A 25,065-nucleotide genomic window follows, 5' to 3' on the forward strand; every position below is an offset into this window, starting at 1 on the left:
TATCAAAACTGTGCATTACATTTCACTATGTAACACAATTTTTGTTCCTGGGTAGTAAGTGTTATTTCCTAATTGCTTATGCCTCAAAATTATAGACAATGTCTATTATTCCCCACAAACTTTGCTTTTGTGACCAGGACAGTGATATTTTGAAATTTAACTATTTCCAATGAGGAAACGGGCGACTTTGTGTCTTTTCATTCACATAAAGTCAGAAAAAACAACATATGAATCCAAATTAACTTGTATTTATACTGAAATAATACAAAAATGACTACAAAAGATTTAGAAGTGAGTAGTTTTTTGAGATTTACGATTATACTGTAAATACATAATCAAGTAAATTTCAAGTAAATCTCAAAAACTACTCACTTCTTAAAAATATCCAAGTGTTTTCAATGATTTTATATTGCTTCTCTGCATTATCTATATTGTTGTTGAAGAAAACTTGTCCCAGAAGACTGTAGTGTCTTCTGGTGTTTGTTCCACTTCAACTTAATTATTTAGCGGAACCATTTATTTAAAAAATTGAATCAATTATAAATTCTTTGCAGTTTGTCAGTAGGTGGAGATGTAAAGAAACACAAATCGGGACTGATTAGGATTCATCCAAAATCAGAGTTTCTCAACAGAAAATGGTAAATTAATGTAAAATTATAAATTCATGGGGAATATTTTCTTTTTCATGTTTTGTGTCACCAATTAGGTATCTGTAATGTCATCTGCATGCAGTACTTTGCATTTGTCAATATTTCACTTGTCAGTTGTCTGTCCAGAATATTGCGTTGTTTCTTTGCTCTTCGATGGGGGGTTGTGAAGCAACGAGTTCAATGATCCCCATGGCATTTGAATGCAAACATGAGGGATATGTTTACTTGATGGACTTAAAAGCAAACACTAGGGGCTCCCAAAATGCAGCTTCAGTTGTATAGTCCAGACATCACTGGTTTGAATCTGGGCTTGTAATAACCAACTGTTTCCTGGACTCCACAGGGGGTGGCACTGTTGTGTTCAGTGGGTTTGAAGTCTGCAAGGATTTTTCTTGGTTTGCTCTGCTTCTAGTGAGCCTATGAAGCAACTGATAATTATTAGTCCACTGTACATGTACACTGACAACAATCATTATCCTTAAGATAACCCTACATTTGTTCATCAATGCACCTACATTGGCTGACAAGAAGCCATTGAGTGTCAGTGACCAAGGATCCTGTCCACTGTAAAGGCACTGTACACACCTCTACTAAACTACCAGAAACAATATAACAGAACTAAACATATACTGATTATTACCTGAATTATGCTTGTCCAAAATATTGCTTTCAATCCTGTTTTTCACTTTGCTTTGATTGCCCTCTAGTGTTCAAATAAGCACTGACATCACGGAGAGTGGGTATTTAAAGAAAGAGATACAAATTGGCCAAAAATGTAATAAACAACAGAGATTAAACAAATGCATGTAGTATCATCAGAGCTTTGCAAGAAATAAAACACTATTGTTTGGCTGAATTTCATTATATTTTTAATTGTGTAAGAATTGACAACTATTTACTTTTACAGACAAAGGACACCAAGTGAGTTTCTAAATAGAGATATGACATATTGATGTTGAAATGTGTAACTTTGTGTATCTTTTTTTTGTAAAAACAAGATTAAAACCAATAATTACATATTTTGCTTCCAAATATTTCAGCAGTGGAAATTGTCAATTATTGGCTGTGGCCGCCAGTGGCTACAAGGCATCTAAGGCTAATTCTGGTCACCACTTACCAAAAATACATTATTGCACTTGAAAAGGCCCAGAGACGGTGGATAATACCAAGATACCCAAGACAGGTGCTGTCAGGCTGCAGTGTAGGCACCCAGCCAGTCACATGGGACCTGGAGTACAGGGTGCCAGGCCTGCAGACACAGCACGGCCCATATCTGCTCACACAAGGGTCACGATGGAACCCCAACTCTAATTTGGTAAACCACTTTCTTGTTGTTTGTTTGTGTGTTTGTTTGTATGTTGTATGCTGTTTGTCTCAATAGCTAAAGAAAATTATTTGAGTTATTAAAACATTTCACATAGTGTCTGGCACATTTTGTCTGTATTCAGATTTGAAGCAGCCATTAATTGTGATATTAGCAGTCCTGCCTGGGATGAATTATACCATCCCGACAGCCTTGTGCCATTCAACACAACGCAGGTGTGTACCATCCTAATTAGCTACAGGTGTAGTATTTAACAGACCCCTGGACCTCTGCGCCAGCAGTCAGTGCCAGCAGCCTCAGTGCCCCCCTTACGAAGGGCCACAATTCCAAAGGGCAGGGACTCTAGCTGTGGGACTCCAGCAAGGAAAAGACTGCGAGGACACACTGCACAGCAACAGCAGGCAACAATGTCCATCTCTCCGATTCCTGTCCTGCTCTCTCCTTCCTCTTTGCGTGCACCTGCACAACATTGCCTGCCTAATCCCTCTAACCTCATCACTCTGCCTCTCTCCTCCTCCTGCATCCCCTCCATTCTCCTCTCTGGAGGTCTGTGGAACTGCCACTCAGCTTCCAACAAGGCAGACTTCATCTCCGCCTTTGCCTCCCACCACTCTCTGGATTCCCTCGCTCTCACTGAGACATGGATCTCCCCTGAGAACTCAACCACCCCTGCCGCCCTATCCTCTCTGTTTGTCCTGTCCCACTCCCCTCGTCTTACCGGGTGGGGAGGAGGAACAGGGCTCTTGCTCTCCCCTTCTCTCTTCTGTCCCCCCTTTCTCTCCTCTATCATGATTTTGAATTCCATGCAGTGGAACTCACCTCTCCCTCTCATCTCTTCCTTCTAGTTCTCTACCTCCCTCCCAGTCCACTCACCTCCTTCCTGGACAAACTCAACTTTCTTCTCTCCTCAATTCCCTCGCTGTCCTCACCTACCAACCTACTGGGAGACTTCAACATCCACCTCTCCAACCCCTCCCACTGTGCTGGATTTCTTCCCCTTCTCCACTCTTTTAACTTTTCTCTCTCCCCGTCTCCCCCCACTCACAGTGCAGGCCAGCTAGATCTCATCTTCTCCAAAGGCTGCTCCCCTTCGACGCTCTCTGTGACACCCCTGGACATCTCAGACCACCACTTCATCTCCTTCTCCCTTTCTCTCCCCTCCCTCCCCACCCCACCCACTCCCTCTGTCACCTTCCACCTGAATCTCCGTTCCGTCTCCCCCTCCACCATTGCTTCCACTGCCCTCACTCTCTTACCTTCTATTGACTGTTTTTCCCACCTCTCTGTTAACTGTGCTACCTCCTTTTTGTTCTCCTCCACTCACCTCCTCCCTTGATTCTCTCTGTCCTCTCACATCTTGTCCTGTCCGTCCCTCCCCTCCTCAGCCTTGGATCTCTTCCGTTTTCTGCTCAACACAATCCAGTCTGCGTGCCGATTAACAGAAATGGAAAAGGTCCAAACTTCCAGCTGCCCTCGAACTCTAACGCTCTCTACTGTCTACATTTTCCTCCTCACTCAGCTCCACTGTCAACAACCCCCGCAAACTCTATTTCATCTTCTCCTCCCTCATCGCCCCTCTCCCCTTCCTCCTCCTCCCTCTCTCTCTGCAGATGATTTTGCCTCCTTCTTCTCCTCCAAGATCATAGACTTCAAGCTCTTCAACAGTCCCCCCTCCTCTCCCATCACACCCAAGTCTCCCACCGATCAAGCTTCCTTTTCTTCATTTTCACCTCTTTCAGACTCTGAACTTTCCTCTCTCCTCCTACGTCACAAACCCACAACATGTGCCCTGGACCCTCTCACCTCCTCCAAGTGACTGCTCCTGATCTACTCCCCTTCTTCTCCTCCCTCCTCAGCTCCTCACTCCTCTCTGGCTGTTTCCCCTCTGCATTTAAACAAGCTGCTGTCATCCCACTGCTCAAGAAACCAACACTTGACGCCACCTCTCCTCAGAACTACCATCCTGTCTCCCTACTCCCCTTCCTCTCAAAGACCCTCGAGCATGCGGTACACCATCAGCTTTCTGCATTTCTTTCCCATCACTCACTTCTTGATCCTCTGCAATCCGGCTTCCGCACAGCCCACTCCACTGAGACGGCTCTCCTGGCAGTCACTGACTCCCTCAGCTGTGCTCGGGCAGCCTCTCTCTCCTCAGTCCTCATCCTCCTTGATCTCTCTGCAGCATTTGACACCGTCGATCACTCCATCCTCCTCTCCTGCCTCGCTGACCTTGCAATCTCTGGGACTGCTCTCACATGGTTCTCCTCCTACCTCAACGACCAGACATGGAGAGGTTCTTCATTCCACACCTCAACCTCTCCTCACAGGCGCTCTACACTCGCTCCCTGGGCCCCCTCATCACATCCCATGGTTTCTCTTACCATTTTTACGCAGATGATGCCCAGATCTTCCTGTCTTTTCCCTTCTCTGACCCTCTAATCCCTTCTCGCATCTCTTCCTGTTTGTCTGCTATCTCCGCCTGGATGTACTCGCACCACCTCAAGCTCAACCTCTCCAAATCTGATCTCCTCTTTTTTCCCCCTCTTTCTGCTGATCTCTCCATCTCAATCCCCTTGGAAACTATCTCTCTCCCTCTTCTTCCGCTAAGAACCTAGGAGTCACCCTCAATCCTGCGCTCTCCTACACTCAGCACATCACCACGCTGACCTGCAGATTCTTCCTGAGCAACATATGTCGAATCCATCCCTTCCTCACCGACTACTCGACTCAGCTGCTCAGCCAGGGTATTATGCCTGAACTGCATTGTATTATTGCACTGTATTATTGCACTTTGTATTGCTCTGATATTTTGTGAGTTGCCCTGGACAAGGGCTTCTGCTAAGAAATAAATAAATAAATAATAATAATAATTGAGCAGTAATTTTCATTTCCTGTTTTGAGAATTGTGCAAATAGTTTAAGGAATTATGTCTGAAGAATTGAGAAATACGATAATACAACGTTTTTCAGAAGGCAGTACAGCAGTCCTTCATTCCAGCAGGTGTCACCCTTGTGCCACAGATGTACATTGTCATTGTGGAATGAAAATGACCAGACTTGGCAGTACAGATTTACAAACAGAAAAAGTGAAGATAAAATGAAGATACAAAATGGAAGGGGAAAATATGCATATTCATTCATGTTCATGTTCTGCAAAAATGTCATGAAACACAATTCAACTAAAAGTAGAATTTATTTTGAAATGAGTAAACACTCATTAATGAAATAGATAAATCAATAAAGCAATCATAATATAATAAAGCAACAATTAAATCCTGACCCTTATGTTTCTCTTTTTTTTGAGGGGAGGATGAGCATGTCTTAGTTCAGTCATAACTAAGTGAGCCTGCTGTTTCTGTATCTATTTGATTAACTGAGACTAAAAATAGATGTTATCTTCAAGCAAAGATATACACAATCACAGATAGACATCCACAGAAATGTACACACATACATATGTACAGACAGAGACATGCACACAGCAACACACATGTTCACCTAGAGGAGAAGCAGAAACTCCTCACTTCCCATTTTCTCGTCAAAACTTACTTTTACCCTGCGCCCCCTCCTCACTCCCCTCCCATCCATCGGCACCACCCCACTTAAATCACACTGATAGTAACAGTAATGCAATTTGTACAGAGAGAGGAGGGCAGCTTGAGTTCTGATTTAATTACCACCATCTCCGGAGCCCCTCACTAACCCTTATTCATCAATAATGCATGGCCCCTTGTTTACCCGCTGTAATTAATCCACCGTTACCATAATTAAAAGCCCAAAATCCCACAAGATGGCTCAGCTTGCCCTGTCAATGCTGGCAACAGTAGTGCATCTCTGGCCTAGACTGACAAGACAGACAAGACAGACAGACAGACAGACAGACAGACAGACAAAGCACCACATGCTAGAAGGTATCTGTTGCCGTAGCGGATGTGTCAATTAGCATACGTGAATCAGAGGATTGAGTGGAAACATAAAGAAACCTTATGGCTTTAGAACAATTATGTGACTTGCAAACCCTTTACCCTGAGAGAACAGACCAGTCTAGAGAGGAGTTTATCACTATGTTCATTTGTCTTCGGCTTCATCTACACAACACGGAGAATTTTGAAAAAGGTTTGGTTATCTACTGCAAAGTGTCCAATACAGCAGTAAGATCTAATTTAGGAACTTGTGTGCAGGACACTATTGACGTGAGTTCAAGATGTTGAAAAGCCACAAACTTCATTTTTTAAGATACCAGCAAGTTCACCCAGCTAAGGTCTACCATCATGGATTACCTCTTGTTTGACCTGGAAATTAAGAGGGTGTGGAACAACAAGAAACTGGCTGAATGCAGCAAAACAGAAGAGTGCCAGTTCTACATCAGCTTCCACCTCTACAGTTGTGAGGCATGCATAATATACTTGCAACAAGAAAAGAGGATCTGCAGCTTTTACCTGCAGAGCCTCGCAATTTTCTGTAAAGTTTACAACACAGAGGGGCTTGAGCAAGCATCTCCCAAGCACATTCATACTGCTCGGACAGTGATGCCTATGAAACAAACCAAATGGACACATCAAGAAGGAACTCAGCATGCCTACATCCGTGCTTCAAAGATGTTTCTGTAAAAGGTCTTACAATGTATAGTACAGTTACAGTGCTATCACTCGTTTTGGGGTTGTGGCAACTGAGGCAACTGTTCAAATCCGAGCAGGAATTTGATGTAGACAGTTAGAAAGATCTTGCTGAAGACTGAAGTCAACAGAAGCACAAACTCAAGCAAGAACTATAGAGGTGTGAGAGAAAACATACAAGTAGCAGAGGAGCTCTGCAGAGAGGACAACCTATGTGTAGCATGTGGGAACCCAAGAGACCATCTCCAAGTGCAGCAGATGCAACCGAGTCACTCCTGAGTGAGCCTTTTCAGCCAAAACAGATGCTGTTCATCAGCAGAGTGATTTTCCAAGACTTCAAATCTATGATCTTATGAGACTGAAGGATGCAGAATAATTCCAAACATATTAAATGAGATGGACAAAATCAAATCCAGAAGACTGCCTCAAGCTTGACAACAAAATGTGGCCCAGAGGTCATAGGTTTTAGGTCCATTCAGGACTGAAAACTGGAGCAGCTTTTTATAACAAAGTGTGGGGGGTCCAAATGTCACATCTTAGTCATGTGGTTGAAGCTGAATGTCTATGTTCCTTTGGGAAACAGCAGTATGAAATTCTGGGATCGATTAGCTGCTTGAAATCAACCAGCCGAGTAAGATGGATTGAATGGTCCATTTGGGTTTGAAATCTTTCTTATGTTTCTTATTGTGTGAACCAGAAAATGTAAGAAGACAATAGTGAGAGAAAAGAAGAACAGATTGTCTCTGACTTCAAGGAGTGTGGACAACTACAGCACAGGTCACTAATGGGAGAATTGGGAGAGCTCAGTCTGAGCCACTATATACATTTACCATGGAATAAAAGGGTAAAAGTGAGAACAATCCATTGTGTATTATAGTTTATTAGGGTCTATTACTAAATGAACCCAGCTATGGCTATATTATGCAGCTATATTAAACATTGTACATATTATAATATTATGTGGTATACATAGTACAAATATACATAGTGTTGTCACAAATGCTATACTTTGGTATTAAATCAGGTTATATTAGTACAATGGTGATAACTGGTGATATATCTATGGTTCTTTTTGCTAATTAAATATTTTTCAGTGTCACAAAATGCCAATTAAAATATGTACAATTTTTATAACTGTGGTTACCAATATGATATATGACAACTAGATTTTTGAATAAATACAATCCCTGTTATATTTGTATAGGGGACATCACTCCACTCCACAGGGTCCAGCAAGATATCTCCACTATCAGAGGCCAGGGACTATGCCCAACAGGTATGAAGTCTAAGGTAGCCAAGAGCAGGTATACTGCAGGAGAACACACTTCGGTGCTCTACGTCATGTGCACTAAGAGAGCAGCATCAACACTACAAAACAAAAGAAAAACGTGCTTCAAATTAACAACAGGTTCCAGACTTGCAAAACAGGCACGAAGGCCAACAATCTATCATACAGAGACAGACAGACACACATACACACACACAGACAATCTGCATGTGGAGACTCACTCCGGCTTTTGGTTACAGCCTCCAGTCTTCATCTGGAGTGTGGCGCATCGAGGTGGAGTCATCTTAAACAGCAATTAGGACGCAGCAGCTGGGTGTGCGCACAGGAAATTAATATTTCAAACTGGAGATCTCCTTGGACACCTATGCTGGGGGCCTGGCACACCTACAAGAACTGACACACACTGCTGCCAATGATGCACAAAAACACATTCATGTTGTTGTTGTTGTTGTTATTATTATTTGTAATATTCCTGAATAATCAAATTAGAAGAGTCTCAAAACTATTTAGAAATAGCTTGATAAGCTGCAACAGACAAGTAAGATGGGTTTCCATTTGATACCTTTCTTAGGTCCTTATGTCTATCTATCTATTTCCTTGATGATTCTTAACAGAATTATGATTATGCAACATGGAGCCAGGGTTCTGAATGTCCCCAGTAAGAAGTGCTGATTTGTGGCAATAAGGAAGGGAAGATGTCTGTGAATCAGGCCCCACTGTGTCCTATCAGTCCTTCTGACACAGAAGCCCTGTGCATGATTAATACACATAGGAAACACACACCCTATTGACAGGCAGTGCTGTTCTGTCTGTACTGCTGCAGTATTCAGTGTTACTAGTTATGTATTTGTATGTAATTGTATTGAACCTGATGGGATATACAATAAAGCATCTCAACAGGGCAGCTGCTGAAAGGAATCACTTGCCTTGGGTTAAAAGGATTTTCGAAAAGAGAGTCAATGTTCTTATTTTGATAATAAAGGCTGTAAAAGACACATTTTTGTAATGAGTATTTTGTATTGCTGCTGTTGTTTTTACCACTTAGTCTTTTATTAAGACCTACAAAGATTTTAAGCAAAGCACTGACTGATAACATAAAAAATTAATTCTCAAATTGAAAACCACAGGAATCCAAGTGGATTGAAGTGGATGCATGTGGATTGAAAAACCGGTTAATGTGCAGAAATACAGAGAGTACTGATAATGGGAGGACTGGGGTGAGGTAATTAGTGGAGTATAACAGCAATCTGTTTTGGGCTCACTGTTTTTCTTGATTTATACCAATGACCTATACCCTGCAATAGTTAGTAAATGTATTACATTCCGGTACTCTCACAGGGAGAGTAGCAAGTCCTGTAGAAACATCAAGTGACAAAAATACTTAACACTATTCAGGAAAGGGCAGACACATATCAAATGTAACTTGTTGACAAGAACCTGCAGATTGCATAAATAAGAGTGAAAGCAAAGGGATTGTATAGTATTTAAAAGCTACTGATTGAAAATCTTCATCTAGACAATATTGGGTTACAAACTATAACAGAATGTTTGGAAAAATAGTGACAAGCGGAGGAAAAGGGAAAGAAATATTAAAATTACACAATGTAATAGTAACACCTCATTGAAAATATTCTGTGCGATTTTGACTAAGGCCCTTTAGTAACTGAAGACTATTAAAAAAAAGACCAGAATAATTCAGTGCTAATTCAAATAATCTGATTATCTTTAGTCTTAAACAGAAGGGATTGCAGAGGTGTTCATTTCAAGGTTTAATGTTGTCTAAGCTATTGAAAATAAAAGTGACTGCTCTTATCACAGCAATGAAGCGAAGACCAGAGCTCATGGATGTAAATTAACACCATGAGCATTTAGACCTGAAACAGAAGTCACATTCAACAAAGAGTTGCTTGAGTCTGGAAGCAGCAATGCAGGCAGATTGTGAAGGCTGACTCATTAGTGACCTTCAAAATCTGAAGGGATTCTGGGATTGATCATGTACTATCAACAAAAATAAAAAGATGGGCCAAGTGCCTTAATCACATTTATAAACATTCTACTATTCTTTAAAGTACCTGGGATTTTTTATACCTTATCATGTGACCTCGAAGATATTTAACATACTGTCTTGACATAAAATGACATCATGTAACGACATAAAAGCCATGAGGAATGATTGGGACGCTAGTACTGCACCCCCACAATGATTGGCTGATCTGAGATAAGGTTCTGAGTTCTATGGGCTGAAGGCTGGGGCTTCGAGTTAAAGCCTCTGTCTTCAGTGCAGAAAATTCCCTGCAGTCATTCCCAAAGTGTTGCCAGATTCCTCAGTGACCAGACCACAGCTGACTGGTTCTGTTAGGATTAGGTAGTGCATAGGTCAGATAGGGCAGGGCTCCCAATGAAGCCACCAAGATTCTAATCCGACCAGAACCTGATTGGTCCAGTCTACATTTTAAAACAAAGGTTGGTCGGGTGTTTCACATAAGAGCAGCTTATGTGTTCTAACTAGAACTATTCCTTTTAGTGACTCTTTTATAACTCTTATTTCACTTCACAGGAGGGTGCAGACCCTCCATCTTGACAGCACTTAGCTTTTACCGTCCAGGATGTAAGACCTCACTTACTGTACTTGCTTGTTTAAATTGTAAATTAGAATTTGTAAAATGTATTTTGAATTGCTATGTTTAGTGTAATTGAATTTGTAATGATTGATGCCTTTTACTTAACTGTATTTTTGCACTTTGTTTTACACGTTATAAGTCGCCCTGGATAAGCGCGTCTGCCAAGAAATAATAATAATCATAATAATCATAATAATCATAATAACAATCACAACTGGTTACTAAATTCATACAAATAAAAAAGAGAAGGCACAAATCCCCACTGCCACACATTCCTGTTAATGCAACACACACATAAGTCTCTGACAGGCACACAGTCAATGATAACAACAATGTGTACAAAAGAGTGATTTTTGGGTGATTACACAATGTCACACATAAGAACAAATAGGTTCTCAAAGGGTTTTAATTTGGAGAAGACACTGTATGCTCTCCATACATGTTCATAAAAGGATTTTATTTGTACAATGCTTTGAGTTGGTTTCCAAGTAACCATGAATCGTATTGTGTTGTATTGCTTCATCACAAAGAGACGCACACGAAACATTCACACCCTTCAACAGACCCACACCCATAAAAGGAGCCACACATGCAGACAAACACGGACACACGCAGCCTCTCACGCACATACAGTCAGTGCTGCCGGCCAGCACTCTTCCTTCTCGGGTCTCTATTAATTTTTGATGCCAACCACAGCGGCCTGGGCTGCTGTATCCTCGCCCCCACCTTCACTTGATTTATTGCTCACAAATACCACAGCACTAATTAGTCTAGTAATTAATTAATAGGAATTTGCATATGTGCATGTGCAATTAGTACGGTGGAGTGTGGCAACTGCAGCTGGGTACAGCGGGCAGCTGAGAGAGACTGGCCTAAGGTCAAGGAAAGGTCATGATCCAAGAGGTCAGAGTGGATCCTCTCTTGAGGAAAGGTGAGGCAGGGAAAATGGTGAAGGTGAAAATGTTCCTACAGGATGTTTTCCGAAAAGCCATAAAAAACATGCTTCAGTGTAATTTCTTGTAGACCTGTCTTTAAACCAAAGAAACAAATAAGGTTTTCATTGTTGGAGGGGTCAGGTATTAAAACATCCACAAATAGAAGACTAGTACTGAAGCTTATCTTTTCTTTTCACTGTTTCTGTTTTTCCAAAAGGGGGTGTGGAGATTAAAATTACATTCTGCATTAGCAAACAAATATATCTCTTCCTGGGGGAACCATATAATATCACTTTATACATGGTAAACAGGTACCAAGTGGAAGACCCAGCCATTAGTGCCTTCATCAAGAAAGTTGTTTTGAGTAACACAGTTCTTCCATGACCTGTCTTGCTTTTTTTAATTGTTTAGACATTTTTTTCTCTTTTGTGGCCCAACCTGGTATTGTTGCTTTCTATCCACTCTTGGTGAATTCATGTCTCACACCTATGAACTACAGAAACTTACCCAACACTCTGCTGGGACTGTAGTGTTCAGGAAGGGGTCAGTACCCCACCAACACCACGATATTATTGATCTTAGCCACACCAGGTAAGTTGTAGACTTACAGAAAATTCAGTATACTACAATGCAATCAAAACCTTTATATCCTCAATGATAAAACCAAAAATCAATACGTTTTTCAATTACATTTGATCTATCTCTCTATATTATTATTATTATTATTATTAATAATAATAAGTCCATAAAAATTCAAGAACAGTAATATGTATGTTTGTATTATTATTCTATAAATGGAAAATGTCGTAACTGTATTTTTTTAAATGATTAAAAATTAACATCTACAGATGCTATGGCAGGAGGGCATGCTGCATTACATAAAGCATGGAAACACACAGCAGTGATGTCTCAGTGGCTGTCCTTGTTCTCTTCTACAGCAGCCTTAGGAGACAGCCTGAAAGCACACGTCCACTTGTTTCCTTTAGACTTTTAACAAGCCTTACAACAGATTGTACTGCACATGCATCCAGATGTATCTAACCCATTTGGTGTGTTAAGCCCACCCTTGAATCGGCAAATTCTGTTTCTTGCAGAAAACTGAAGGGCAGTACCAACTGAGTTCTGTGTTTGTGTGTATACAGTAATTTTCCCAACCAAATCATATTGGGAAGACTTTTTGAAATGTGCTCCGTTGGATTGTTTCAAAACAATAGCCTTGCACAACAGATTGAGCTCGCCGAAGAAAGTTTTAGTGCCACTGTGCTTTGAAATTCTGCCATTGTGTGTTATCAGATAAACGTCGGGTGAACTACGGTCGTCTCTAACACACGTCTTGGTCTACGATTACGGACAGCACTGATGTTGCCAGTGCTACTACTCGCATGTCAAATGAACATGAAAGTCCCGCATGTGTTTTTGGGTGCAAGTGGTTTCTTGGATGGCAGGGTACACGAAGCTTCTGGTGCCATGCCCAGGCCCGTCTTCAGTGTTGTTGGGCAGAGCGGATAAAGGCGGAGTTTTTTGTATTGTTTGTCCCTTTGCGCTAAACAATGGATTCGCAGTCGGGCATGTGTGCCGCAGGTTAGGAAGAGAAACTCAGCGCCTGTTGTAGCCGGGCGATCCGTCACCGCTCTCGACTGGCACCACTGCCAAGATTGGCCGTCTCCCCGGGCCTCCGTGTGTCAGCAAACCCCTCATCAAAACACACCTGGGTCCCACTCTCACTGTACCAGCAGCCTTGCCCGTCAGTCGCTTACTGCTACATTGCACACTAAAGTAGTAGTCCTTAGCCTGGAACGATAGAACGATAGAGATAGAGAGATAGATATGTATCCATGTTTGTGTTTCTCCCTGCCTAGCAATCTAAATATGTGTTTATCTGTCTATCGTTTATCGATCTATCTATCGTCCACTTAAAGGCAGTTCAAAATCTGCTTGGACATCATCTTCACCTTTTCTTCTCCTTTATTTCTTAAATGTTATGCTCTCCTCTTCGAATCCTTATCTCTGCTGTTTTTTCTTTGTTTCTTTAGTGCGGGTTTATTTACATGCTCGGCTTTTATCTATTCTTCAGTTCAAAACATATATTCCACCCCTTCTCGCCTGAGTTCTCTTATATCTCTCTCTCCTCCGTTTCTCTGTCTTTCCTTGACTCCTTCCTTCGATATCTCCCTATCTCTTTCCCCCCGGTTTCATTACCCTGCCCCGGTCTGGTTCTGAGAACCGGTTCGGCAATTCCATCGAGGAAACTCTCTCTCTCTCTCTCTCTCTCTCTCTCTCTCTCTCTCTCTCTCTCTCTCTCTCTCTCTCTTTCTGGATGTGTGAGCCCGAGTGGAGAGTGACAGATGGCGAGTCCTTCTTCCCGAGGGAAGGCAATCTCTCCGAATGCAGGCGCATGTCAATCACCGGCTCTCATGTGATGGCTCTTGCCAGTGACGTGCCAACCATATGGCCTGGCATCATAGCTGGTATGTAACCCTGCCTGGTAGCGATGCCACACTGTCTCCGCGCACTCGGGTAACACTCCGAACTAGGCAGCCGCACCTATAGGAGCCTCGCTTGTGGTCCCAGAAGATGATGTAAATAGACGCACATCACCCTACAGAGCTCCCGTGGAGGTAAGTTGAGTACAAATTAAATAAACGAACGAATAAACCAATTGATCGACAAATAAATAATGCATAGGTAATACTGGGCTCATTTTAACACAGACATGCGATAAAGCCCTGACTATCAAACGCATTATGTCTCCATGTAGTGATGTATTCAACGGTTTATTTTACCTTTTAGTGTAATCTCCTTTTCACGCCGCTTTGCTTATATTATTTCGGCTTCGTCTTTTAAGTTTGAATAGGGGGGCATCCGCTGTCTGTACGTCCGCGCTGTCTTCATGGGCAGAGATTGCTACTTGATTTCAGGGGAACTGCTGCTGTTTCTACCGGGCGGATACAGGCAGCACCGAGCTCTCTCGGAAATAAATATTGAAAAGAGCACGAAGCTCTGGTATTTTGTGTATGGGGTATTCAATGTGTTTAATGTGACATCTACGGGATCTTCGATATTCGATATTTGATTTAAGGGAATAGCCGCGATCTTTAGCCGTGTTCGGCAACCCTATGGGTGCGCAGACATACAGAGGCGTTTCTCACTTCACCGACACTAATTCATCCGCGTTTTTCGGCTCTGATTGAGGAAGAAGATGTATTGATATTTTTATCAGCATCTACACTTCACTCAGGGGACTTCAACAATATTCGGGGAAGCACCGTAGTATGCAAGCAACCGTGTGTATTTATCACCAGTGTTTTAAATGTAGTCAGGGTTGGGGGGAGGTGGGGGGTTTATGTTCACAGTCTTATTTTTTTATTTTTTATTTTTGTAATATTTAACGAAAGTATGCCCCTATTCACAACCCCTACTCCAGTCACCCTCTACTTCAGTTGTGACTTATTTTTGCTTATTTTATTTTGTAAAAAAAAATACAAAAATCTGTATATACATTTAATGATCTATAAAAACAGACGATCAAAAAGCATATTTTCAATTTTCTGTTTTATAGCAGGGTTACTAGTGCGTGTATGCATTTTGCCAAGCCGAGCTTATTGCGGAACGTGTGAAATCGTTTTAATGTGAAATAAGTGTTCTGCTAATTAAAACTTTTTGTTAATCTCTTGTGTTTTGAATTTAAAAACTGGATTTTGCCCCTGGCATGTCCCCGAGTCATTCTATTCCTCTATTCTTTACCACACTGAATGATTAAATTGTTCTTACAAACAACGTGTCCTGCCAGCATCCTTTTCAAGTCAGTATGTAAAGGTTTAATTTTAAAATAACCATCATAGCTTTTTGTAGACTAAGCAAACGATTCTTACACCAGTGTCGCACTCTTTCAAATAAAAATCTTTGCGAGTGCAACTGTAGTATGATTCTCGCAAGTTGACCGAAACCAAGTTTTCAACGCATTAATGTTAAATATCCAAATTTAAAAAACATTTTTTATCTTGCATTTGCAACAGTCGATATATTATTTTCCTCAGTCTACTAGAAATATGAGTTCAGATAATGTTATTAAATAGATACAATTTGGTTTTGCAGTGTTAAGAACGGCAAAGTTTTGTGTTACATTTAAGACGAGACAGGGTTCGAATGGGTCAGTCGCTTCTCATCCATTTTGTGTCAATGAATATCAGTAACTAAGACAGTGTACTTTTTATTTCAAGTCTCTAAGAAGTTGAGCATGTATTATGATGAGGTGAATGTAAAACGGAATCGGTGTATTATCTGAATGAATACATTGTAGCTATGGCAGCAAAAGCTATACGGGACATTTGTGTCTATTTTTATTGAAGAAAACAAACAACTTATTTCGTCGATGTAGGCGCACGAATATTGATAGGATTGTATGTTCCGTTCTGACTATAACCAGTCCTATTTGGCAACTATGCAAATGGTCAAGCAATCCCCAAGGGTACAAGAAAACATAAAAACGTCACAAGAGACGGCCACACTAACCATTGAAGAAATAACTAAAATACTGGAAATAAATGGAGAGAAAAATTCTGGAGCCCCTCGTTTTCCCTTAACAGATTCACTGAATACAGACCGTAAGGCGGCCCAGCTGTCCACCCTGTTAACACTTCACGTCTCCCAATCTTATTTTCGTACTTCATTTCCATTGGTGGCTGTGAGATGTGAAATGCATCCAAGCCCCTCACAAACTCACAGACGACAGACGCTTCTGTACGGCGGGTCAGCTGTATAAAAGTAGAATACAGGAAAAATATAAACTGATTTTCACTGTCAACGGGACTGCTTTTACTGGAGCTGAGCAGGAGCAGTAGAAGCTGCAGTCATGTCTAGTATTATTATGACTGGAGCATTTAAAAGAGTGGCGTTCAGCTTTTAAGAGAAAAGGGGGAAATCCGCAAGGGTTAATGAGAATGAGGAGGCTGTATTAATGGTTGGGGTGTCGGTGGGGGTTATTGCTCTGAGAGGGAGGGATGGGGGATGGCAGACGTCTCGGTGAGCTGTGCTGGAATGCAGCCAGGCCGGGGGAGGGACACGGGGCACCCCTCTCCACAGCCCCGCGGGACCGCACTGCTCAGCCCCGCCAGGAGGGGACGGGCAGGCGTGCGGACAGCAGAAGGGTATTAAGCTACCAGATAAAGGAGGCCGCCTGTCGAAATCTGACGAAATGTTGCCTCGTATAAAATTGTGAACACTCTTGGATTGGATTAATTTATTTTAGCAATCGGCATAGTTTTTATTATTATTATTATTATTATTATTATTATTATTATTATTATTATTATTATTATTATTATTATTTAATTTTACTGTAATGGACGTGCCCCAGATTAGTCCTGTATTTTCAAACTGCGGGTTTAAACTAAGTATTCTGCGATCAAATGTTTTATTATTATTATGAATCACTAAACATCCTTAGGAATAAATAAGTCGGGTGAAAAAAAATGCTATTCTATTGTTTTCTAATTATTATGGTTTCAAAAGCATCAGTGATGTGAAGAGCACTTGCATGGCCTTACTTACTTATTCATGTGTTTCACAATGGGATATTACCACGTTACAAATGAAAGAACAGCCCGACCATTTTGAGAAGGATATTTGTAAATATATAGTTAGACACTGGTTTTAATTAAAGACCTTTCTTCATCATTATTATTCGTTGCCTTTGTTATTAGCTGATATTACAATGTTTGTGAGCAGTGTCTATGTACGCTGGGATATTAAAGATGTCTTGTTGCTTTGCGGTCCCCATCACAGTGCTGCCATGTTGACGAGGCTGTTCAGCGACCCCTCCCTGCTGCCCGAGGTGCAGAAGTACTCGGGCTGGGCGGATGACAGCGAGAGCGAGGACTCCAAGGCCAAGGACGACGACCAGGAGCACGGCTGCGGCCTGCAAGATGACGATGATCTGGATGACGGGGACCTCAGAGGCGACAGCAGCAGGGCCCAATCGGAAATAGCTGGCGAGGACGAGGAGGATGATGATGGTGAAGAGGAGGACGGGGGTGAGGAGACTGAGGGAGAAAGGCCAAAAAAACGGGGCCCGAAGAAGCGCAAGATGACGCAGGCGCGCATAGAGCGCTCCAAGATGCGCAGACAGAAGGCCAACGCCAGGGAGCGCACACGCATGCACGACCTCAACTCGGCTCTGGACAACCTGCGCAAAGTGGTGCCCTGTTACTCCAAAACGCAAAAACTATCCAAAATAGAGACACTGCGGCTGGCTAAAAACTACATTTGGGCCCTGTCCGAGATCCTGCGCTCGGGGAAAAGGCCAGATCTTGTCTCCTACGTGCAGACTTTATGCAAAGGCCTCTCCCAGCCCACCACCAACCTGGTGGCTGGTTGTCTGCAGCTCAACTCCAGGAACTTCTTAACCGAGCAGTGCCAGGAGGGAGGTCGGTTCCACGGTCCCAACTCGTCCTTCTCCATGCATCCCTACCCCTATCAGTGCTCCCGGCTCTCCAGTCCCCAGTGCCAATCCGGCTCCATGCCTAACTCGCACCCTCTAAGGACCCATGCGTACTGCTCCACCTACGAGTCTCTCTACACCGGGAACGCCTCCCCAGAGTACAACAGCTCGGAGTACGAGGGTCCACTAAGCCCGCCGCTGTGCATCAACGGCAATTTCTCCCTGAAGCAACAGGACTCTGCCGCCTCGCCCGACGCGGAGAAAAGCTACCACTACTCTATGCACTACTCGGCGCTGCCCAGCTCCCGGCCCGCGGCGCACAGCCTGGTGTTCGGCTCGTCCAGCGGCCGCGGCGCCGTGCACTCCGACAACGTGCTGCCTTACCACGACATGCACCTGCACCACGACAGGGCGCCCATGTACGAGGAGCTCAACGCGTTTTTCCACAACTGAGCAGCTACACCCCCCTCCCCACTTGTCCTTTCCGACTTCACACCACCACGATCCACTGAACTGGTGAACAGTATCTAACTGTACTCTTTTCAAAGACACCCCTCCCCTTCACGCCTATACCCACTGAACACGGAAAGAGAGAGGGAGAACAGACTCTCACGTCATCAGTTTTTCTTTCATTATTTTTCATGGTAGAATCCCGACTTGACCTGTACAATGTGGAGGTGTGAACAACTTTACAGTATTGGATTAAATGCTGCCATATATACATACAATAAAATATTTTAAAAAATATTTACTTAAATATATTTTTTAAAAAGAGGTTATTACATTTATACTACTTAATAACTTCTAGCATTATGCTTAATAGAGTGATGGTTAAAGAAAGTAAAGAAAACGCACCCAAATTACAGCGGTTTAGAAGACCAGTAAGGTCGGCGACGTGGATTGGAGTATTTTACATATTGGGGAGAGTACATTGTTTGTAGGATCGCCTAGACTACATTAAAAGCAATAAGGAAATAATAATTTAATAAATCTATGCAAGACAAGTTGTAGGCCTAACGTTAAACCTTTTTAATGAACAAAATCCCAGTTACGGACCAAGCCCTCCATTTCAATGGCAGATTATGAATTTGGTTATTTTGCAAAAAGAGATGGTGAACACATTTAAAAATTACAGACATTCGGATATTTTACGTTTTAGTTTTCTACGTCCAACACCGTAAACGTGTGTGTGTGTGTGTGTGTGTGTGTGTACTGCTACATTAAATAAAATCTGATTCGTGACTTGTTATCAATCTAAATATGCAAGGCATGAATTAGCTGTGATGAAAATACTATTGAAAATTGTTGATAAGGGAAGTTGTGTTCCAGATCTTATCCATGCGGTTTCTTACATAAGTCATGATTCCTGGCTGTCTATAGCCTAATTGAAACTTCCGTTCGTACCTTTAAAACATAGGCCAGACTTCAGTCAGTGGTTCAGTAAAATAAAAACTCTCACAAACATACCGCCAGTCTTCAAACCATATTGGACACTATTAAAATCACTAATAACAAAATCATATTTGTTTTTATATATCAAACCAGGATAAATAAAAGTTCTTATTATTCAATCATAATTATTTGAATTAATATGCAAAACATTACATATGCTTCATTGGCAGGGGGTTCTTGTTGCCAGTTTGTGCACTGTGCAAAGGGTGAGCACTATTATTAAATAATTATGAAAAAAAAAGTTAACTTCAATTCTTGACTATTTCGATTAGGCCAAGAAGGCTGCTCCCTGTGTCTATAGTTTGAAAACAGCAAACATTACATGTACAAACAGTGCAATAACCCTCTTTTATAAGCTCCATTCTGACGATGGAGTTAATTTTTACAAATGATAAAATGCCCTGGAAACTGTTCAGATTCACACACTGCCCCACTGTGATCCACACAGCCCATACCCAAGATTAGAAACAGGGTGTGAGGGTACACCTTAATCTTCAAAATGAGGGCAATTCAGAAGAAGAGAAAATAAAAAAAATTAGGATATATAATTATTTAATTATTATTATCATTACTGCTACCACTAATACTAATGCCACGTATACACTTACTATGGATATTTTAAGTGTGTTTTAATGTAACCGTGCATATCCTTGCAGTGTTCACATACAAGCACAAACATCAGAGGGCAAGAACATAAAAACATCCTATACTGTACAAATGCAGAACAAATCTTAATAACAATCAAATCAAATTCTTACAGTAGAAGCTAGAATCTGAAAATGGTGCGACCAACAAGACAATCCTTGTGTTTATACGTAGCCTATACATCACACGACCAAGAACAAGCACAAGAACAAGAATAAGAACATTATGACGTTCATAGTAAAAAATAAAAATAAAATAAACTGGGGGAACGCGCTTGCAAGTGTAGTGCCTGTAAAAGTGCCCTGCCCATAACTTGCTTATTATTATTATTATTATTATTATTATTATTATTATTATTATTATTATTATTATTATTATTATACACCTTTTTCAAGGTGTTCCAATTTTGTATGAAAATACATAGGTACATACAGTTCTGGTAATGAAAGTAATGAATCCTTTTTATTTCCTTTTTCATTGTCTATGTCATGTGCCCAGGCTCAATCCAATAAACCAACAAATCAATTAACATTATTATTATTAACAATAAAAATAACAACAACAATAATAATAACGATAACAACCCAAAAGCAGAAAATAGCCATGCATATGTTTAAACATGGACAACACAATGAAGATTTTTAATTAAAATGTGTTATCCTAGTTTGAACATAGTGTTGTTTTTAATGTGTTTTTATGTAACCCACTAGTCCATTCTGATATTCCGTATTTCCGCAATGAAGGCATATGATTAAGAGGGGTTTTATTTCGAGATAATACACGTTTTCTTATTTATTCAATGTTCCATATATATATATATATATATATAATTTTTTTCAGAGCTGTATATATATATATATATATATATATATATATATATATATATATATATATATACAGCTCTGAAAAAAAATAAGAGACCACTTAACATTGATTTCTGAACTTGGAGTCTCTTAATTGTTTCCAGAGCTGTATATGAAAAATAGAACAAATGACCAGTGAAATAGTATTAAGTCTTAAATAATACATTGAACATCTCCCCCTGGGTTTCAACAATTAGTAACTTGCCTCTGCACAAGTCATGTATCTAGTCTGTTCAATAGGACTACTTTGATTAGAGAAAAAAATGCATCTTATTATGTTATTATCATTACCATTATTACAATTATTTGTGTGTGTGTGTATATATATATCATTTCGTATGTAAACTGTTGGATCTGGACAAGGCTTTATGTTTCTACGTGTAAAATATTGGGTTACGGTATGAAAAGCGTTGCAATGGGAATAGACTGGACCACGAAGAGGTCTGTACAGCAGGACAACACAATGTTCAGTGCTCGCTGCAGAAAACATCAGCGCTGGAGAAAGAGGAGCGGAATCTCAAATGTCACTTTGCAAAGGAAATCTCATCGCAAACGGATGTGAACCAACTAATGCATTCCTATAGGAAAGAGACTTAATTTCCAACTATATGTGTACTGACTTTTTCTGGTCGAGAAGCGGAATGACGTGTAGAAGTGAGGAACCAACTGTGGTTGCTGACGAGAACGAAACGGTGTCGCAGAAACCGATCGACGCGAGTTTGAAGCCTCTGTGTCGCCTCTGTCTTCTGTCTGGGAATTATTTCACCCCCGGGGAATCCTAAAACATTTGAATTGAAAATTGCTTCATGTTGACCAAGTAACCTACATGATCAAGTATACTGTTTGTGTTAGGAAGGGAAATCTGGAATGTGTATATTTCTAAAGAGCAAGGCCATTTTCATTTTACTTTAACCTTGAACGATTCTGGGAAACGCCGAAGAACTCCAATGGCAGCGTTACGTCGTTTGACTAAGAAAACCCACTCCACTGCGCCTGCTCTGTCCAGGTGTTGAGACGCCCTTCCTGCCCAGCTGTTGACTCCCTATCGGGTGTGCTACACATGCCATTGCATTCTCTGCTTCATCAAATGGATTGGAAGCAAACCAATAATTTGCTATATTGGGAATTCAGGACGTTGTAAATACAGTATATTGGTTTTGGAAAACGATTCAAGGACAGTATAATGCTCGCTATTTATAGTCGGTTGGTGTACATTTTGAGCTACTAAAAATAAACCATACATAAGTGATCCTTCCCATTGTAGGGGGGAAGGAGAAAAAAATATGAATTTCAAAACTCACAACAGAAGGGTCGTAATGAATCGCATGGTTACAGTTTCAGAAACAAGAAACAGGGAGGTAATAACATTGTTCAAGATCCATTTGTTGACACTATTTATGTATGTATGTATTTATTTATTTATTTATTCGTTTATTTATTTATTGATTTCGCTAGTTAAATTTGGGAGGTTCGCTGTTAAACTGGGGGCACTGCAAGGACCGTCAAGAAACATAGCTACTTAGTCAATACAAGAGCTGGTGAATATAAGAAACAAAACTTGAGCCTAGAAACTTTGACTTGCCTGCGAACTACGAATTTTAAAAGTTGCACACTATCCCATTTTTATTCATAATAGAATATGTATGGTGTGTGCGATCAATAATGCGACGATGTGAAGCGTAGTTTACCCCAATTACGGAACTTCGGTTCTCCACTACGAGTTTTAGAAAAGTGTTTATAGAACATATAATAATAATAATAATAATAATAATAATAATAATAATAATAATAATAATAATAATAATAATAATAATCAGGAAAATGATGATGATGAAAATTTGATGATGTTAATATAATTATATTCCCAAACAAGTTAAATGAGTTTTGTGATTAGCTGAACAAAAGGGCGCATATTTATTACTTTATCTGTTGTTTACCTGTAAAAAGAAAGCGAGTCAGAGAATAAATTTAGCGAGCAATCTCGTGTAAATGACGCTTTAGAGCCCGGGGTGTCCTGCCCTGTCCCGGTGTCTTACTCGCTATTGAGACAAAGCTTGGGATTACATCAATACTTTGTCCCACCCGCTAATAGAGTACAGTACTACAAAACTACTCGGTAGCGGTGTGAGTTTCTGTAAGTCAAACCTCTATTTTGAAATGTAGGCGACTATGGAGTACAAATATGTTATTTTGCTATTTCCGGTGCAGTCATAGTTTTTATTTATTCTGACCAAAAAACTTCGACTCACCTGTTAATAGTAAATGACACAACTATTTAATGCCGGCTTGACTTTCAGTAAAATGCTTCTTTCTTTGAGCCGTAAATGTAACCGATACCACGAACACAAAAATGATAAAACGTAAATGTTTGTGTGTCGAAATTGTGATTTAATCCGCCCCAAGGTCAAGCAGGGAACACATGCTTTTCAGACCAGTTGGGAAGTAGGTGGGCGGGGGTCATAAAGGTGAGAAATGAACAACTCACATCTAAGTGATACACACATTACTAAATAAATACATATACAGATGTCAATAAACATAGACTATTGAATTAAAATATTATTTAAAAAAGAATATACTAATACTAGGCCTGTTACTACTACGCCGCAATTTGCTACTACTACTACTACTACTACTACTACTACTACTACTACTAATAATAATAATAACAATAATAATAATAATAATAATAATAATAATAATAATAATAATAATAATAATAATAATAATGTGCAATATTTGCCCCAAAGTTTTCCCAGTGATTGCTTACGGTGTTCTACAAAACTCGGGTTTTAATAATGAAAAGGTTTTCACCTACCATTCTTTGTTCCGTGAGGGTACTGGTCCATATTTTATATTTTATATGTTTCTTTTCCATAAGTGGTAACAAAAGTATAATTCTACATTTTTAAAGTATTTTGTGCCATGTTTGATTGTGGTGAATGCAATTCGTTGATTAAGTATTCATGTTTTTTACTTTCTATATTTATTCCTTTATTAAAAAATAAAAATGAACGTTCTGTCACGATTGGGTCTAAACACTGTGCTTCTGAATTCTGGATATTGTTTTAAAGAAAAATAAGTCTATTAAACTTGTTTAATTTCAAATTCCATGCAATGCTCGTTATTTCGTGTTAAAGTATTAAGTGGAAAACGTATACAATTAAGAAATAAACTGATAAGAGATCTAGCTGTTTCACGATGAATATTCGAATATACAATTATAATAACATGGTCAAGCTTTTTATAATATCCAAAGAAATAGACAGACATGGAAAAATAGATGGCTAGATACATGCATACATACATAGATACATAGATACATAGATACATATATATAGACAGACAAACGAATATTGTTGCAATTTACGAAATATGAGACTTCAGATTATGCTAATATGGATGAAACTATCAGCCTGTACTAACAGTGAGTAACATTAAGTTGACGATTGGATATCCAAAACCTGGTGTGCACTATCTATTGCATGATCACCACCAATTTTAAAGACGATTATATATATATTTTTTCAGTTGCTCAAAGCCAAAAATAGCCAATGAAAATATCTTTCAGTGATATATTTTTCAATGTATAATAATAATAATAATAATAATAATAATAATAATAATAATAATAATAATAATAATGCATATTATGTAAATAACAAGATTCTGAAATACTGAAGGTAAGACGAATTATTTTAGGCTCCAGTTTCCCGCCTGTAAAATATTGCAGCAATACGTTTCAAATAGCATTATGATAAACTTTGTCTCGGGAGACTGAAGTCTCGGGTGTTAGTCCAAATTCTTCAGCGCGCATCACGTCCTTGTCTCCAAACCCCAGTAAAGTATTAGGGACAGTATCAACTAATGAGGTTCATTTTAAATATATAGTAAGTTGTTCTGAAATTAACACAAAATGTGCTGATCAGGGATAACACACACCTCGTGTTATACAATTAACAATGCAAAGGTACTGTTAAAATTAACACATTATTTAACACCCAAGTCAATTGTTAAGACATAGGAAAAGCGACTTCAAACAGACGGGGAAAACAAGAAGAAAAAAGTCTACAGTTATTTTGTAATATTATTATTATTAGCAAATGGTATTAATAAAGTAATAATAACAATACTACTAATAATTATTATTATTATTGACATACCGCATGTTTCTTATTTATGCATGTATTTATTTATGTGTATCGTAGGAACACTATTATCAATAATTTGTTG

The 25,065-nt window shown here is 40.0% G+C and overlaps 1 protein-coding gene across 1 annotated transcript; it reads left to right on the forward strand.

Annotated features, from left to right (window-relative positions):
- The first annotated feature begins 13,921 nt into the window (after positions 1–13,921).
- neurod2 (neuronal differentiation 2) lies at positions 13,922–20,308 on the forward strand. Its single transcript, XM_066698930.1, has 2 exons — positions 13,922–14,051; positions 17,218–20,308. The coding sequence occupies exon 2, from the start codon at positions 17,225–17,227 to the stop codon at positions 18,323–18,325; it is 1,101 nt and encodes a 366-aa protein (XP_066555027.1). The 5' UTR covers positions 13,922–14,051; positions 17,218–17,224; the 3' UTR covers positions 18,326–20,308.
- The last annotated feature ends 4,757 nt before the right edge of the window (positions 20,309–25,065 follow it).

This window comes from Amia ocellicauda, chromosome 3 (genome assembly GCF_036373705.1).
Source record: "Amia ocellicauda isolate fAmiCal2 chromosome 3, fAmiCal2.hap1, whole genome shotgun sequence".
Taxonomy (NCBI): Eukaryota; Metazoa; Chordata; class Actinopteri; order Amiiformes; family Amiidae; genus Amia; species Amia ocellicauda.

What these genes read in the sequence shown, in the direction of transcription:
- neurod2 (XM_066698930.1), top strand. Translation starts at nt 17,225, where the DNA reads ATGTTGACGAGGCTGTTCAGCGACCCCTCCCTGCTGCCCGAGGTGCAG.